Below are 16,031 nucleotides of genomic sequence, written 5' to 3'. Positions count from 1 at the left end.
TCAGGCACCTAAATCCTGAAAATTCTCAGCTGAACAGCTCATGTCTCCCCCCGCCCCCCCAAAAAATTCCCAGCCAGTTTTATTAGTACAGAACTCAGGCCTCCGCAGCCCAATGGAGACAAAGATCCCTAAAGGAGAGAGGCAAGAGAGACCAAGAAGAGATGAAGGAAGCTTAGAGCAACAACTGTGGGTATGCAGTTCTCTCCTGTAACTCTGCAGTCCCAATGCCAATGAAATCTACATTAACAGCAGCAGGGTCAGAGCTGGCTTCGAGTGAGGACAGAGGTCAAAATTTGGCTCCAGTGAAGGAGAGTTGAGAGGCAGGTTTGGGCCCATACGATAGCTGCTTTGGCACTATGGGCTGCTTTACCTTTTGGTAGCACAAACAGTGAAGAGCCACAGGGTGCTGGATTGTTTAAAACAAAAAAACAAACAAAGCCACAAATGTGTAGATCTAAAACCGGAGACAATTAAAACAAGCTCCAGAGCACGAGCTACATCCTGATCTAGGCTACATCCTCCAGGTATGTCTCCTGGAGGAGCCCATTGGAACCGTTACAGCACAGCCAGGGACTGCCACCTCCCCCACGCTGGGTGCTGATACACAGCTCTAAGTGGTCCTCATCAGCAAACGTGTTGACTTTAACACTGTGCCCCTCCCCTAGTCAGGCAAATAGCAATTGGCTACACTGGATGCCACTGCTTTGTTCATGTGGAAGCTCCCATCACAGGCTTGCAAGAATCAAAGGTGGCAGGTTGCTGAGATGCAGGTCTGACCCCACCCGCCCTCCTCCTCCTGGCTGCGGCGGGGGGCTCAGAAGAGTGGCAGACTCTCTTGCACATGGTCTGCCGGCGAGTGTCTCATCTGCAGCCCCTCCGTCGGGAAGACGGAGGCCTGCATGTCCACGTTGATGCAGAACAATCCCAGCATGAGCTGGCGCTGATATTCCTCCCACTTCGTCTTAACGTCCATCAGGGAGAGGTTGCTTCGCATCCACTGAGGCAGTGCCTCGCTGTAGGTAGAGGCCAAGGGGACTGGTAGGCTCTGGGTCCTTCGGAGCTCAAAATGGTAGTAAAGCCTGAAAGGCAATGAACATGGGTTACAACTTAAATACATGGGGGTAGGGACACTCAGACAGCACAGTACAGTGGCCAGGGCACTGGACAGAGAGTTGGGAGACCTAAGTTCTATTCCCGGTTATGGCACCAACCTGCTTGTGTGACTTTGAGCAAATCACTTCACCTCTGTACTCATCCATTTCTGCTCCCACCCTTTGTCTATCTTGCATATTTAGACTTTAAACTCTTCTGGGTAGGGGCTGACTCTTACTAGGTGTACGTACAGCATTGAGCACAATGAAATCCTGATCTCCTTCGGGACCTCTAGGCTTTTCCATACCACAAGGAATATTATTTAGATAAAGTATTATATTCTCACCTCAACCTCAGCCCACGTACTGGCCCATGCGGGGCACTGGCCAGCCATAATTCAGACAAGCAATGCTGGAGCTCTCCTCAAGTATCTCAACACTAGAGCTGGTTGGGAATTTTTTGGCAAAACCATTTTCCGTTGGAAAGTCCAGATTTGTCAAAACGGAAACTTTCCATGGGAGTCAGTTTCGATTAAACTTTTGTTGGGACGGTTTCCTAAGTCCAGGATAGAATTTCTGGATAAAACCAGAGACAGAGAAAGAGCTGTATCCCAGAATAACCAACAGCTTTGTGTTTTGGGCACTCCGCTGGGAGACCCACGTTCAAGTCGCTGCTCTGCCTGATTCAGAGCCAAGACTTGAACCTCGGTTTCCCACATCCAAGATGAGCATCCTCCTCACCAGGCTGTTATGGGAGGTGGTCGGGGGGTGTCTCTCTCACAGTCACACGCACCTCGGTTTTGTCTCAATGCAGAATGGGAATTTTTTTTGAAATCTCCACAGTTTTCATGGGACGAGAAACCGGTTTCCCACCCAGCTGTACTCCATTCTGACCTGGAATACCCTGGCTACCCTAGTACTGCCCCATGCTACTCCAGGCATAGGCCTCTAAGCAGAAATGGACACTTGAGTTGAATTATCTTCAGAGGAAGCTTTGAGGCTCCAGAGTCCTCAAGCTGGCGACTGCCACGCAAACGGGCATACCTGCGTCTTCTATGAAATGGAGCTGGGTGGACAAGTGAGTACGGCTTTTATACCACGCCCATTGCTATGGTACCTGAGCGTTTCAATACAGTATCATCCTGGGAGGGAGGAGGGAACTTTACCCCAGGACTAAGCAACCCAACAGACAAGGTCTCTTGATTTGCTCCAAGTCGATTCAGTAAGAGTGACACAGCAGAAGGTGAAATGGGTGTCCCCCACTCCCACAGGCCGTACCCACCCCTAGATGGCTGCAGAGGGAGGGCTGGGAGGAAAGCAGAAGAACCTGGCTGAGAGGTGGCTTCCCAGTTTCTTCTTGGCTTCCCTCATGAGATAGGTGCATAGATTACTCGTCTGTTCCTTCATCCACCTAATGTCCTCGGGGACATCCGGCAGCCATTCCAGCAACCTGAACAGGAGAGGAGGGACAGAAAGCGAACAATTAGCCGAGAGGCCACTTCTTCAGACATGAGAGCTGGAAAACATCTTGCAGACCCTCTAGTCCTAGCCCAGCAGGGCCAATTTCCAAAGCTTCATATCAAATGACTTGAATGATGGCGCTTCCACCACTTCATTGATGAAGCACACCCTAGTTTTGCCTGGAGCAGCAAGATATACATGGATTTCACCCCTGAGTCACGACAGTCAGCAGCTCCTATATGTTGCCATCTCATGCAACTTTAGTTCATGAACTCCATGGAGGAGGTAACTAAGAGATGAAAGGCCACTTCACATTCAATATTCTATTCCCTATTCAATCCCTGAATTCCCTACACTTTTAAGCCTTCTTAAAGGTTTGGAAAGTGGTTTTCCTCTGCCTCTATTGCCTTCTTCCAGCCAGAAATACTGTTTTCATACTGTGGGTCAGTGCTTTACACCAATACCAACAAACCACTGAGACTTGTTGCTCTCCCCTTCCCCCTAAGGTGGCAAAATGGGGTCAAAATTCAAATCCAAAATTATCCTCCTCTCCCTCCCTTCCCCAATCAGACCACAATGGCATGTTAAACCTTCTAGGACTCATCCCACCCCCACATGAACAATCAGGAGGGATGGGACTATGCGAACGCCACCCCTCTCTACCCTAGTTTCGCTCTTGTATCCTTCCACTCCCATATTAGCTGCTCTAGGGAAGTTTACTACAACTCTCAGAGCAAGTTTCCAAACACAACCAGCTCCCTTCAACCTAGTGAGTCAGACGGGCTGTGGCTGAAGTCCCAACACAGAGGCCGATAGGAACTGAAGTCGTCTCTGTCCTGGGCAGCTGCTGTACACAGGAGGGCTGGATTAGATCCTAGCCCTGCCCTATATCCACGCCCAACCGGCCACATCGCATGTTACGCAGTGCTACCAAGCAAACGGGTGGGAGGTTTACCTGACAGTGAAGGAGACAGCTGATTCCACAGGCAGCGTGTAGGGGATCATCATGGCAGAGGCCAAGCGCACAGGCAACAAGTTGGTGATGCCAACTAATAGGCCCCTTCTCTCAGTGCAAGCTTCCAAAAGGGCTGAGGACAGAACAACACGGGTCAGACCAGCCACCTGGCAAATGCAGCGTGATTGTCCACCCCCCCCTCCCCAGTGCTACATGAGCTTCAAAAATTACCCCACCTCAGGGAAAGTCTCACCTCAGAGCATGTGCCGTTCCAAACGAGGAGACAAAGAGTTCAAGCATTTGGCTTCACCTGGCTCATGAGGAGCAAAATCCAGAAACCCCCTTCCCTCCCTCCAATAAAGGGGAGGCGAGTTCCCGCTCCAGCTCACTTAGGCCACATCTATACTACAGGGACTCTCCTGGCAGAGCTAAGTAGCGTAGAAGCAACCTACAGTGACCGAAGGGGTTTTTCCCGCAGGGTAGGAACACCACATCCCTGAGCGACAGTAGGTAGGTCAATGGGAGCATTATTCCATCAGCCTAGCTGTGTCTACACTGGGAGTTAGGCTGACGCAGCCACGGTGCTGGAGGGTGTGGAGTTTTCACAACCCAAAGTGCTATAGCTGTGTCAACCTAAAATTTTAGTGTAGACCAGGCCATAGTCTCTATGGTGCCCCAGAAGAAGGTGTACAAGCATAACCCATTAGGCAGGATGTGTTGCACATGACCTCCCACCCCCCCTCCCCGATGCCCAGTCTATACAGAATGCGAGTCTTGTATGGCTCTCAACTACAGACCCTGGCTTTTTAGCTCAAGGTGTAGAGGTTCCAGGTTTTAGCTGAGAAGGGCTCCGGTTCAATACGCGATACATTAGCTAACATGGTGGTCAACAAGCAACATTCACATCCCAACAGGCCAATGAGCTATGCTGGTCAGCTTAGAGAGGAGCGAGTTTTTCACTGGAGCAGCTAGAAGTCTGGACTGTCCCCCTAGGGACCGTACCTTGGTTCAGTCTGGGTGGCAGGTGTTCAAAGATGTGATCTTCGACAGCAGCCAGGGCAGCGTTCTCCCTCAGCTGGTCTTCAGCTCCCATCTCCTCCTCCTCCTCCCTCTCCCCTGAAGAGTTCTCAACGGCAAGGAGAGGGCGCGAGGGCCGTGGGCGGTGAAGGAGACCTGGGGAGGGAAGGTGAGTGGCGGGACTGTGGCAATTTAGCCAGTTGTTTTGCTTGCCGATTGGTTGAAGTGCTAGGTTTCACCTCATCTGATACCAAGAGGGGGTGGATTAACATTACAGCCATGAAATAGGCCTTCTATCTCCAACCGCAGGGAGCCATTTTGGCTACCTGTGTTATGATGCATAGCAAGGTATATTAGATACCTGCTCACCTAGGGTGCGACATGAAGCTGGAGTGCCTCTCTCAGCCAGATAAGCTAACGCCTCCCAGTACACTCTGGAAATACCGTAGGTTATTGCTCTCAACTTTATCGCTATATACTCGAACCATAGGCAGAATCCAAACCCATACAGGTGCATCAGACCCATGCTTAATCCAAACCTCTCCGATTTACTATATGGCACAGATCCAGCCCACCCTGCAAGACTATACCTACTTGTAACTTCACCATTGGCAGACCCTGCCTTCATGAAGGTCATTTGCACCAGTGTAACCACACTTCACTGGTGCAGGCCTCCCATACTGATGCACTGTGCTGGCAGAAAGCACAGCTTCCCCCCAGAGCTAGGGTGACCAGGTGTCCCGATTTTATAGGGACAGTCCCGATTTTGGGGGCTTTTCCTTATATAGGTACCTATTACCCGCCATCCCCTGTCCCGATTTTTCACACTTTCTGTCTGGTCACCCTACCCAGAGCAGCGTCATCCAGTAACATAACAGAGACACTGCCTTTGTTTCCTTAACGTCCACGGGGGGGGGGGGGGGGGGGGGAGAGAGAGGGAGGGGGCTAAGCATACAGGACAAAATGAATGAGTAAGCTTGGTCTGCTACAGGCTGGCCACAAGGTGGCACCACAGGCACATGCAGCGTGCCATGAAAACAGTGTTAACACAGGATGCCAGTAAAGTTGGAGCAGAAGCGTCTCACTGCATCAAGGCAGAAGATACTAGAGCTCTGTTCCCTGAAGTGCTGAGACACACTTTCGTTTATTTCATTGCTTACAGGCTTTGAAGTGTCAGAGGTCAAATTCACACCTGGTGTAACCCCGACTTCATTGCAGTTACACTAGGAATCAATTTGGCCTTGAGTTTTCCTGCATATCCCTCCCCAGCACGAACAACTTACAGTTAAACCCCATGGCCCGGAACAGAAGGGGTTAACCAAGTCAGACAGTGTCCCTTTAACATAAACAAAATGCAGTCACTGCAAGGAGGTAGCTTGGTGCCTTACCATTCTTCTTCAGGAAGTGCAGCGCATCCCGGTAGCCCTGCTTGCACATGTCCCGGAGCACCTGCACAGAGACACAGAGTGGGTCACTGGGGAGTTGGAGCGCAAGGTTGTTTGGTCAGGTGGAGTGTGGTGCAGATCTCAGCCGTGGGCTGGGATTTCTAGAGGAAATGCAAGAATTCTATCCCCATCCTGCCCCACCTGATCAGGAGGTTCATTGCTTATCCTTCCCCTTCCCACAAACTCATCCCTGCCAACCTCTTCATCTGCTCCCCACCCTGGCACTTGAGCAGCAAAGGAGGGAGGGAAGGGTCAGAAACAGTCTTGGGGGGCAAGGGGACACCATGTGAAAGGAGGCACCACCTGTATGGCCATTTGCACCTCAAGAGCCAGCTCTCTCTGACCCAAGGTCACAGTGGGCATGTCACATCGATACATAGCCCTAAAAGTATCTCTTGGCCTCCCTGGTAAGCTGCTCTGATTGGTAGGTAAGTTGTGGAATCCTTCACCAACAGAAGCCAGGATGGTCCACTGGATATCTGCCCTTATAAAGCCCTCCAGAGAACGGGAGGGGGGTGGGCAGCGCATGTGAATCAGAGAGGGAGAGAGCGCTCACACTGTCCAAGCTATCCATGGCGCGTGTACCAAACAAGCACACTCAAAAATGACAGTGCCTAGCACCTGGTTGACAGGCAGTCACTCTGAGTCACCAATGGCAAGATGATGCTTATGCCTGAAGGTTCCAGATTGGCTTTTAAAATGCAGGGGCGGATTGGTCCTGGGTGCATGTGCGTCCTTCTTCAGAAGTGGTACCCATTTCTTGCATGGTGCCAATTAAATCAAAAGCCACCCGCAGGAGGATATTTTCAGGGTTTCCACCAGCGCCTGGATTCAGGATTTCCCAGGGGGAAGGACACCAGTGTAGCTTGTTTAAATGGTGATGGGATGGACTCTGGGGGCTTAAATGTCAATGTAAACATAGGATCCAGAGCTCCACCCACCAAACCGTGGTGCACAGTCAGCATTCTGCTGCCCCAACAGGGCGCTCACCTGAGGCTCTGGGGGGAACAAGGCTTTCGAGAGGCGGTAGAGGTTGCGAAGGTTGAACTGGATGCTGGTGTTGGTGACTCTCAGCTCGTGAATGTTTGTGGAGCTGTCCCGGGGGCAGATGTCACTCTCGCCTGAGAACGGAGACACCGTGATGGTGTTCTTCAGCTCGTATTGCGGCAAGTTGTCCGAAATCCCTCCATCAACGTACCTCTGGAGGGAAGGAGACAAAAGATGGATAGGGTTTTTTCCCCCGCACCTCTCCCTCCATAAGCCAGTTTATATCAACGCTCTGCATCCCTATTACACACACTCACAAGCCAGGAGAGTACTACAAACAGAATTTTCACTAACGGTGGCTGGACTGACAGCCATGACTTCCCATCTAGGGAGTTCGTGATTCTTTCTAACTGGCTTTTTCTGTGCCTGTTCACCTGAGAGAATTTTTAGTCACACAGGAATGTTTGTGGAGACAGGAAAAAGGTCACCCCTTGTGAATACGGATTCAAAAGTATTTGCACCAGAAACCATAATCAGTGCTCTTTGGGGGCTTGGGAGCCATCCAATCAAGGAGCAGAAATGATATGGTGACACTCAGGTGACCAATCACAGTGCAGGTGGCACTAACCTAAGCTCCATTCACCATGACTAGTTTGCAAGGAAGTCTGTACTTTGAGCATTCCTATAAACCACGCATCTAATCATTTAAAAACAAATGAGTTAGTAAATACAGAAGCCTGCTGGTGGATAATTGGGAGATAAAAAAAAATTAAAGCATAGACTCTTTGCTGCCAATTTGTCTGCTTAGCGGTAAAAGTCACATACGTGCCCATTTTAAACCCTTTTAAAGGAACCCATCGGCTGGCTAGGTTTAGCTTTGGCATAGGAGTGGAATAGGAGGGTTCTCTGGTTTTGCGCACAATAACCATGTTCTTTTAATAGCAACGGTTACTGCTAATTATCCTTGGTGGAGAGACAGCTTTGGCATGTTCAGATCTAGCTAACTGGGTCAATTCAAAGCGTCCTTTAGCTTTTGCACAACCATAGACTGAACAAGACGACTCCCATAACGGGCCTTTGTGATGGCCCAGAAAGCAGTATCCAGATGCTAAAGGGATATGTTACTGGCTAGGCTGACAGAGCAGTAAGACAGAAGAGACTCCTGCAGAGCAAGAGGCAGGAACCTGTAATCTTTCAGATAAGGCTCCCATTGACTTGCAGAGAACTGCAGGGTCAGCCCCAATGTAAGAGACCCTTCTGTCTGGGCAGGTGACTAACAAAAAGGAATGCCTGGATGACAGATAGCTGGCTAGAGCAGAACCCAAGCAAGACTAAGGAGATGCTGGTAGGAAGAGGGAAATGCCCATGCACATAGCTCCATTGAGCAGCCCATTAAAAGGACTGCAAGGCTGAAAGCAGACTAGCATAATAACAAGAAACCGGCAAGACCTTTTGGAAGTCAGCCCAGCCCCATAACAGGACACTCGAGTTCTGGCTCCCTTTTCAGCCAGGCCCATAACAAGGGTGGATCTTTCGCTGTGCAATGCCGGGAAGGGCTGGATGTTGGGGAGAGGAGAGGGGAGGCAGGAAAAAACGTTTTACATTTTGTTCTCTCTAGCTGGAAGGGAGACAAGTGGCTTATCTCTGCACAGCTCCCATCAGTCCCCCGCTGTCACTGTTATTAACGTCCTTATGTAACAGGCCAGAAAAAATTCCTTCTCCACAGATGGCCTTTCACCTACTTCCACTGGGGAACACACAGCACATGCTGAACTTCTCCAGCAGGCTCCCAGGGCCCTGGCGAACAAGTTCACCTGCATGGTTCCTACTCCTGCCTGGACTGAGTGCTTTTGCCCACCAGGTGATCTCATGGATCGGGACTCTGGGCTGCACAGCATACTCCTCTGAGATAGCCCAGGGTGTTGCTTTCCCCCAGGTTTTTTATTGTTAGGTTTGCAGGGCAATTCTGAGTCAAAGGGCCTAAAAGTAAGAGTTCAAGGAGGGGCTAGATTCCCCAACGGTTTTTACAGGCAATGCATGCAATGACTCCTACGGCAACGCAATTAGCGAATGGGCTGGGTGGTGTTTACTGAGTGGAAGCTGGCATCTTGACACACCAGATATGTGGAACTCGGTGACCATGCAGGACTCAGCAAGAGCAAGATGGGAGAGAGATAAAAGAGGGAACAGACAAAACTCAGGGGGGAAAACACAGCATGGAATAGCAATAAATGACCCCTGCACAGGGCGCTGCCTGGGCATTAGTGAACCCAGCCTCTACAAGTCGCTAGGGAGGGCCCTGCGACTCCACCTGGTATTTCACAAACAGTCCTCCTCTATCCCCAGCCTGAAGCCGGCTGCAGTTGTTGGGTACCATTCCCTATCCTGGCAGCAGCTCATTTGAAGGGTCACCCTGTACAGCCAGAGATGGAGAGACATGCTAACCCCACAATTTCAGGGGGAGGAGAAGGGAAGGCAGAAGGAGAGTAGCTAGAGAAGTCTGCTTTACAATATGAGAGGTTGTTGAATGTTTGACTACCTTGTTCTGTGTTTGTACAGTGCCTAGTACCATAGGGTTCTGGGTCATGACAGTAGTATACTAAGAGTTTAGACCAGTTGTTCTCAACCAGGGGTACGCATACCCCTAGGGGTAACACAGAGGTCTTCAAGGAGTACATCGCCTCATCTACAGATTTGCCTAGTTTTACAACAGGCTGCATAAAAAGCACTAGCTAAGTCAGTACAAACTAAAATGTCATATGACTTGTTTATACTGCTCTATATACAATCACTGAAATGTAAGTACAATATTTATATTCCAATTGATTTATTTTATAATTCTGTGGTAAAAATGAGAGTCAGCAATTGTTCAGTAATAGTGTGCTGTGACACTTTTGTATTGTGTGTCTGATTTTGAAATAAAGTAGTTTTAAGTGAGGTGAAACGTGGGGGTAAGCAAGACAAACCAGACTCCTGAAAGAGGTAAAGTAGTCTGGAAAGGTTGAGAGCCACTGTGGTAGACCATGGCACAGCCAGTGGTTTTGTAGCCAGGGTGAAGAAGCAGAAGCTTTCCTGCAGGTGGCAGTATAAAGGAACAGCTCCAAAAAAGGGTGTTTTACTGCTGCAAAGGTGATGGTGCAGTGGGACTCTCATCAAAAGGAACCTATATGCGGGCCTACGCACCCTGCCATCTGGTTGACTGCTACTGACTGTTCCTAGTTCAGGCTCAGCTGCAGAGGCACCTTTGCCACGGTGCCCATCTCTAGCCAAAACTACTCCTGTGCAAACCCAGCCTTGCTCTACACAGCCTATTATAATCTAGGCCAGGGGTCGGCAACCTTTCAGAAGTGGTGTGCCGAGCCTTCATTTAGTCACTTTAATTTAAGGTTTTGCGTGCCAGTAATACATTTTAACGTTTTTTAGAAGGTCTCTCTCTATAAGTCTATATATTATATAACTAAACTATTGTCGTATGTAAAGTAAACAAGGTTTTCAAAATGTTTAAGAAGTGTCATTTAAAATTAAATTAAAATGCTGATCCTATGCCGCCGGCCCGCTCAGCCCACTGCCGGCCTGGGGTTCCATTCACCTAGGCCCAGGGCCGGCTCCAGGGTTTTGGCCACCCCAAGCAGCCAAAACAAAAACCAAAAAGCCGCGATTGCGATCTGCGGCGGCAATTCGGCGGGAGGTCCTTCTCTCCCAGGTGGAGTGAGGGACCGTCCGCCGAATTGCCGCCGAATACCTGGACCTGCCGCCCCTCTCCGGAGCCGCCGCCCCAAGCACCTGCTTGAGAAGCTGGTGCCTGGAGCCGGCCCTGCCTAGGCCGGCAGCAGGATGAGCGGGGCCTGCGGCCGGGACCCCAGACCGGCAGTGGGCTGAGCGGGGCCTGCGGCCTGGACCCCAGACCGGCAGTGGACTGAGCGGCCCGCTCAGCCCGCTGCTGGTCTGGGGTTCTGTCTGCCGGCTCCTGCCAGCCAGGGTCCCGGCTGCTGGCCCTGCTCAGCCCGCTGCCGGTCTGGGGTCCCAGCCCTGCCCACATAGAGTGAGTACCTACTTTCTCCCTGGTTTTAGCCCATTGTTTTCCTCTCTCTCTGCACTGAGCTGATAGTGGGAGTGCACTGAACACAGGGCTGAGGGTGAAGGAGCAGGCTGGGGGTTGGGGTGTAGGGTCTGGCCAGGAGCTAGAATGAGGGAGGGGGCTCAGGGTTGGGGCAGGAGGTTTGGGTGTGGAGCACTTACCTGGGCAGCTCCCATTTGGTGTGAGGGGTGCAGGTGGGAATGTGTGTGTGGGGGGGGGGTGCAGGAGCTTCCGTTTGGTGCTCAGGGTGGGGGTGGGGATGTGGGGGGTGCAAGAGTCAGGGCAGAGGGCTGAGGGCATGTGAGGGGGGTGCAGGAGTCAAGGCATGAAATGTGGGGGAGCTGGGTATGAGTGGGGAGTGCTGGAGTCACGGCTGGGGTCGTGGGGGGTTCAGGAGTCAGGGCAGAGGGCTGGGAGCATCCCCATGACTCCAGCCCACACCCCCAGCCCCCTGCCCTGAGCGGCTCATGGCAGGGGGCTGGCGAGGATATGCCCTGATTCCACCCTCCTTCCCCAAGGCCCCGTCCCTTCTCCGGAGTAGCGAGCATGCTGTGGCTGCGGTTCCGGCTCTGCTTCTCCCCCTCCCTCTCCAGGGCAATCAGCTGTTCGGCCACAGGCAGGGAGAGGAGGAGGGGCAGGAACCCAGCACGCTGGGGAAGGAGGGAGTGTAGCTGCCGGTGGAGGCTGCCCTGCAGCAGCAGCCGGCAGGACCAAGCTTCTGCCCCCTGCCCCCGCAGGAGAGAACAGGGGGCAGAGAAGAGCAGGCTGGGCCGGGCAGGACTTTTAATGGCACGCTGCTGCCTGCCGGGGTCCCTGCCGCCAGCCCCACCCAGCCCGCTGCCGGCCTGGGTTCAGCAGCGGGCTGAGCAGGGCCGGCGGCCGGTACCCTGACAGGCAGCAGCGTGCCATTAAAAATAGGCTTGTGTGCCGTCTTTGGCACGCGTGCCATAGGTTGCCGACCCCTGATCTAGGCTCTGAGACCTTGAGCGATCCCCTCTCCACCCAGCAGTTACAGCCCTGCTAGGCAGGTTAGCTCTCAGTCCTTAGGAGCAGCCACGATTGGGGCAGGGCCAGGTGTCTCAGTCAAGGGTCCTCTTTTGTGGAGGAGGATCTATCTCTGGCTCCCCTCCAAGGCATGTTACAAGCTACATTTATTTCAGCTGCCCAGGAGTTAGTTCTGGGCCCCTTTTCCCTCCTTTTAGGTCTCCTCTCCCCAGCACCTGCCGCCTCAGCTGATCTCATAGCGGGAGCCTACTGGCCCTGCCCTTGTTTGTGTAGCACACAGATACAGCGCACACCCAGAGAAGACTGGGCTGGTTGCTTCTTTCCATTTTCATTGCTGGGAATTGGAACTGTCATGCCCCTCACTTGGCTCCTGCTGAAATGGAGCCATCAAACAAGGGCACAGCAAGGGGCTGTGTTCAAACTCCCTCACTCCCCCTCCCCCCCACCGCCCCAATAAAGGGAGACCCATGGAATTCCTTTGGATGTACACAGGGAAAGCAACAGGCCCAGCCCAGCAGGGTGAGGAATGTTTAGTGGCTGGTGGCAGGACCGGCTCTAGGTTTTTTGCCGCCCCAAGCAAAAAAAATTTTGGCTGCCCCCCACCCCAGCCCTGGGCTCTCCCCCCGCTCCTTGCTGCCCCAGCCCTGGGCTCTGCACCCTCCTGCTGTCCCAGCCCTGGGTCACTGGTAACTCGCTCCCAGGGCGGGTCGTTCAGCAGGAATTTTGGATGTGCATATGGTTACAGAACTGCAGTAAAGTGGAACAATTTTCAGCTTGTGTGATTGGAGGATATCTGGATGCATATTACAAGACTGTCCTACATACATGAGGAAAAGTTGAGGTGCCTTTATTATTCTTTTGTTCCACTCTTTGTTTCTATAGGGAATTTGCCAATGCAATCACTTTCTTCCTTTTAAACAAATAAAACTAAAACAAAAAACAAAAAAACAAGCAATGGCTGTTGAAAATAGCAATTCCAGTCCTAAAAATCACTGGGAAGCATTGCTTGCTCAATTTTATCCTACTTTTTCTACAGCAAGTTACAGTGGATCAGTATATTTGATTTGGGGGAAATGAAGTAACAGCTGCCCAAATTGAGCTTGAGCACTCCTGAATTTTGAGGGTGTTCAAATCTGGAAGGCAGGTGCTAGATTCCCTTTCTGAATATTAGCTATATCTGGAAAGGAAAAGTCAATTTCTGCTTCCATGGCTCAGAAGTGGAAATCCTCTTAAGTGCCTGGTACTGTATCTAAAGCTGCCCAGGTCCTCTAGCAGAGCCTCCCCTCCCTTACCTTACCTTTCATTTTAAATTCTAGTGGGATCCACGTACCTCCCTTGCTAGGCTTCAGATAGAGAGGTGCACTGTCCCTTTAGTCCACCCAATTCCTTCTTTGGGGGCTGCAAGGTGAGGTCACACCAGTATCCCTAATCTAGTCTGGGGAAGTCTTCTGAAGAGGATATCTGGAGCAAAGCCTTCTACTCCTTGGGCTGGGCACATTTGTCCCCCACTCACAGTGCCACCCCGTTCTAGCAGCCAGCTCTCCATTCACAGCAAGCTGCAGCATGGCTCAGCTACCTCACTTCCCTTTCCTGTTCATAGAATATCAGGGTTGGAAGGGACCTCAGGAGATCATCTAGTCCAACCCCCTGCTCAAAGCAGGACCAATTCCCAACTAAATCATCCCAGCCAGGGCTTTGTCAAGCCGGGCCTTAAAAACCTCCAAGGAAGGAGACTCCACCACCTCCCTAGGTAACGCATTCCAGTGCTTCACCACCCTCCTAGTGAAATAGTGTTTCCTAATATCCAACCTAGACCTCCCCACTGCAACTTGAGACCATTGCTCCTTGTTCTGTCATCTGCCACCATTGAGAACAGCCGAGTTCCATCCTCTTTGGAACCCCCCCTTCAGGTAGTTGAAGGCTGCTATCAAAATCCCCCCTCATTCTTCTCTTCTGGAGACTAAACAATCCCAGTTCCCTCAGCCTCTCCTCATAAGTCATGCGCTCCAGACCCCTAATCATTTTTGTTGCCCTCCGCTGGACTCTTTCCAATTTTTCCACATCCTTCTGGTAGTGTGGGGCCCAAAACTGGACACAGTACTCCAGATGAGGCCTCACCAATGTCGAATAAAGGGGAACGATCACGTCCCTCGATCTGCTGGCAATGCCCCTACTTATACAGCCCAAAATGCCGTTAGCCTTCTTGGCAACAAGAGCACACTGTTGACTCATATCCAGCTTCTCGTCCACTGTGACCCCTAGGTCCTTTTCTGCAGAACTGCTACCTAGCCATTCGGTCCCTAGTCTGTAGCTGAGCATGGGATTCTTCCGTCCTAAGTGCAGGACTCTGCACTTGTCCTTGTTGAACCTCAAAAGGTTTCTTTTGGCCCAATCCTCTAATTTGTCTAGGTCCCTCTGTATCCGATCCCTACCCGCTAGTGTATCTACCACGCCTCCTAGTTTAGTGTCATCAGCAAACTTGCTGAGAGTGCAGTCCACACCATCCTCCAGATCATTAATGAAGATATTGAACAAAACCGGCCCCAGGACCGACCCTTGGGGCACTCCGCTTGAAACTGGCTGCCAACTAGACATGGAGCCATTGATCACTACCCGTTGAGCCCGACGATCTAGCCAGCTTTCTATCCACCTTACAGTCCATTCATCCAGCCCATACTTCTTTAACTTGGCAGCAAGAATACTGTGGGAGACCGTATCAAAAGCTTTGCTAAAGTCAAGGAATAACACATCCACTGCTTTCCCCTCATCCACAGAGCCAGTTATCTCATCATAGAAGGCAATTAGGTTAGTCAGGCACGACTTCCCTTTGGTGAATCCATGCTGACTGTTCCTCCTCTCCTCTAAGTGTTTCATAATTGATTCCTTGGAGGACCTGCTCCATGATTTTTCCAGGGACTGAGGTGAGGCTGACTGGCCTGTAGTTCCCCGGATCCTCCTTCTTCCCTATTTTAAAGATGGGCACTACATTAGCCTTTTTCCAGTCATCCGGCCCCCCCCCCAATCGCCCTGTTGATAGCTGCCAAGGGATTGCTGGGAAATGTAGTTCTTTCCCTGCTCCAGGGCTGGCTCTATAGGCAGGGAGCTAGGCAAGGAACTACAGCTCCCAGGGTCCCATGGGTTCTCCGCTTCTGCAGCGTTGCGAGAGGGGAGGAAGTGAGTTAAAAAAAAAAAAAAAAAAAAAAAAGATGGCCAGAATGCCGCCCCCTGCAAATGTGCTGCCCCAAGCACCTGCTTGTTTTGCTGGTGCCTAGAGCCGGCCCTGGCTGGTGGTCTCCTCCATAGCAAAACCAGGAGCTTTTACTGGGAGAACTAGGGCCGAAGGGAGCAAGGAAAGGAACTACTCTGAAGCCTGGTCATAGAGAACACCCTGAAATATTCCACTTGGTGACGTGGCCCTTCCTTGTCACAGGGCTCTGCTCCCCTTTACAGCTCCCGGGGAGCCTGTGGCTACAAGGCCCAGACTGTGCTCGGCCTTACAAATAGGGGCCATGTTGGGTGGGTTTAGTACTGTCAGATATTTAGCAATTTTACAGAAAGTGGCTTTTGTTGGTTTAAGAATAGCCAAGAAATGCCTTTGCTGTCTCTGTCCCCTCTGCTACAGGCACTAGGGCCGGAAGAGCTGCTCACTGAAGCACAGATTTTACCCTCCTCGTGTACCTCCCCCTGAATATTTTACCTGCTGCACAGTCATGGGCCTGCTCTGGTGCCAGCAGGATACTGGCTCTGACAAGTGGTTACAGCACCACAAGCGCAGGCTTGGGACATTGTTGCTTTATGATAGAAGGAAGAGGAGTCCATAGAGCGCTGAATCACACAAGAAACAGTCTGAGGGGCCTAACAGGATAGGAACACTATGAGGGACTTATGGGAGATGCGCACATGGCCTATATGTTGTTATCCCTCGCAGGCTGTAAGGGAAGTCCCTGGGCTACATGTGTCTGAGTAACTACTGGGGTAGTTCTGTGAGATTG

The 16,031-nt window shown here is 51.4% G+C and overlaps 1 protein-coding gene across 1 annotated transcript in view; it reads right to left on the bottom strand.

The window, feature by feature from the left end:
- Positions 1–814: 814 nt before the first annotated feature.
- The window catches only part of PNPLA2 (patatin like phospholipase domain containing 2), a 51,006-nt gene continuing 35,789 nt past the window's right edge, over positions 815–16,031 (bottom strand). The window contains exons 4-9 of the mRNA XM_065402520.1: positions 6,960–7,169; positions 5,913–5,973; positions 4,510–4,680; positions 3,508–3,640; positions 2,419–2,541; positions 815–1,079 (exon numbers count right to left, since the gene is read on the bottom strand). Of these exons, the coding sequence (XP_065258592.1) occupies positions 815–1,079; positions 2,419–2,541; positions 3,508–3,640; positions 4,510–4,680; positions 5,913–5,973; positions 6,960–7,169 (963 nt within the window). The remainder of the gene's footprint in view (positions 1,080–2,418; positions 2,542–3,507; positions 3,641–4,509; positions 4,681–5,912; positions 5,974–6,959; positions 7,170–16,031) is intronic.

This window comes from Emys orbicularis, chromosome 4, assembly GCF_028017835.1.
Source record: "Emys orbicularis isolate rEmyOrb1 chromosome 4, rEmyOrb1.hap1, whole genome shotgun sequence".
NCBI classification, from domain to species: Eukaryota; Metazoa; Chordata; order Testudines; family Emydidae; genus Emys; species Emys orbicularis.
This window is presented reverse-complemented; position numbering and strand designations above follow the sequence as displayed.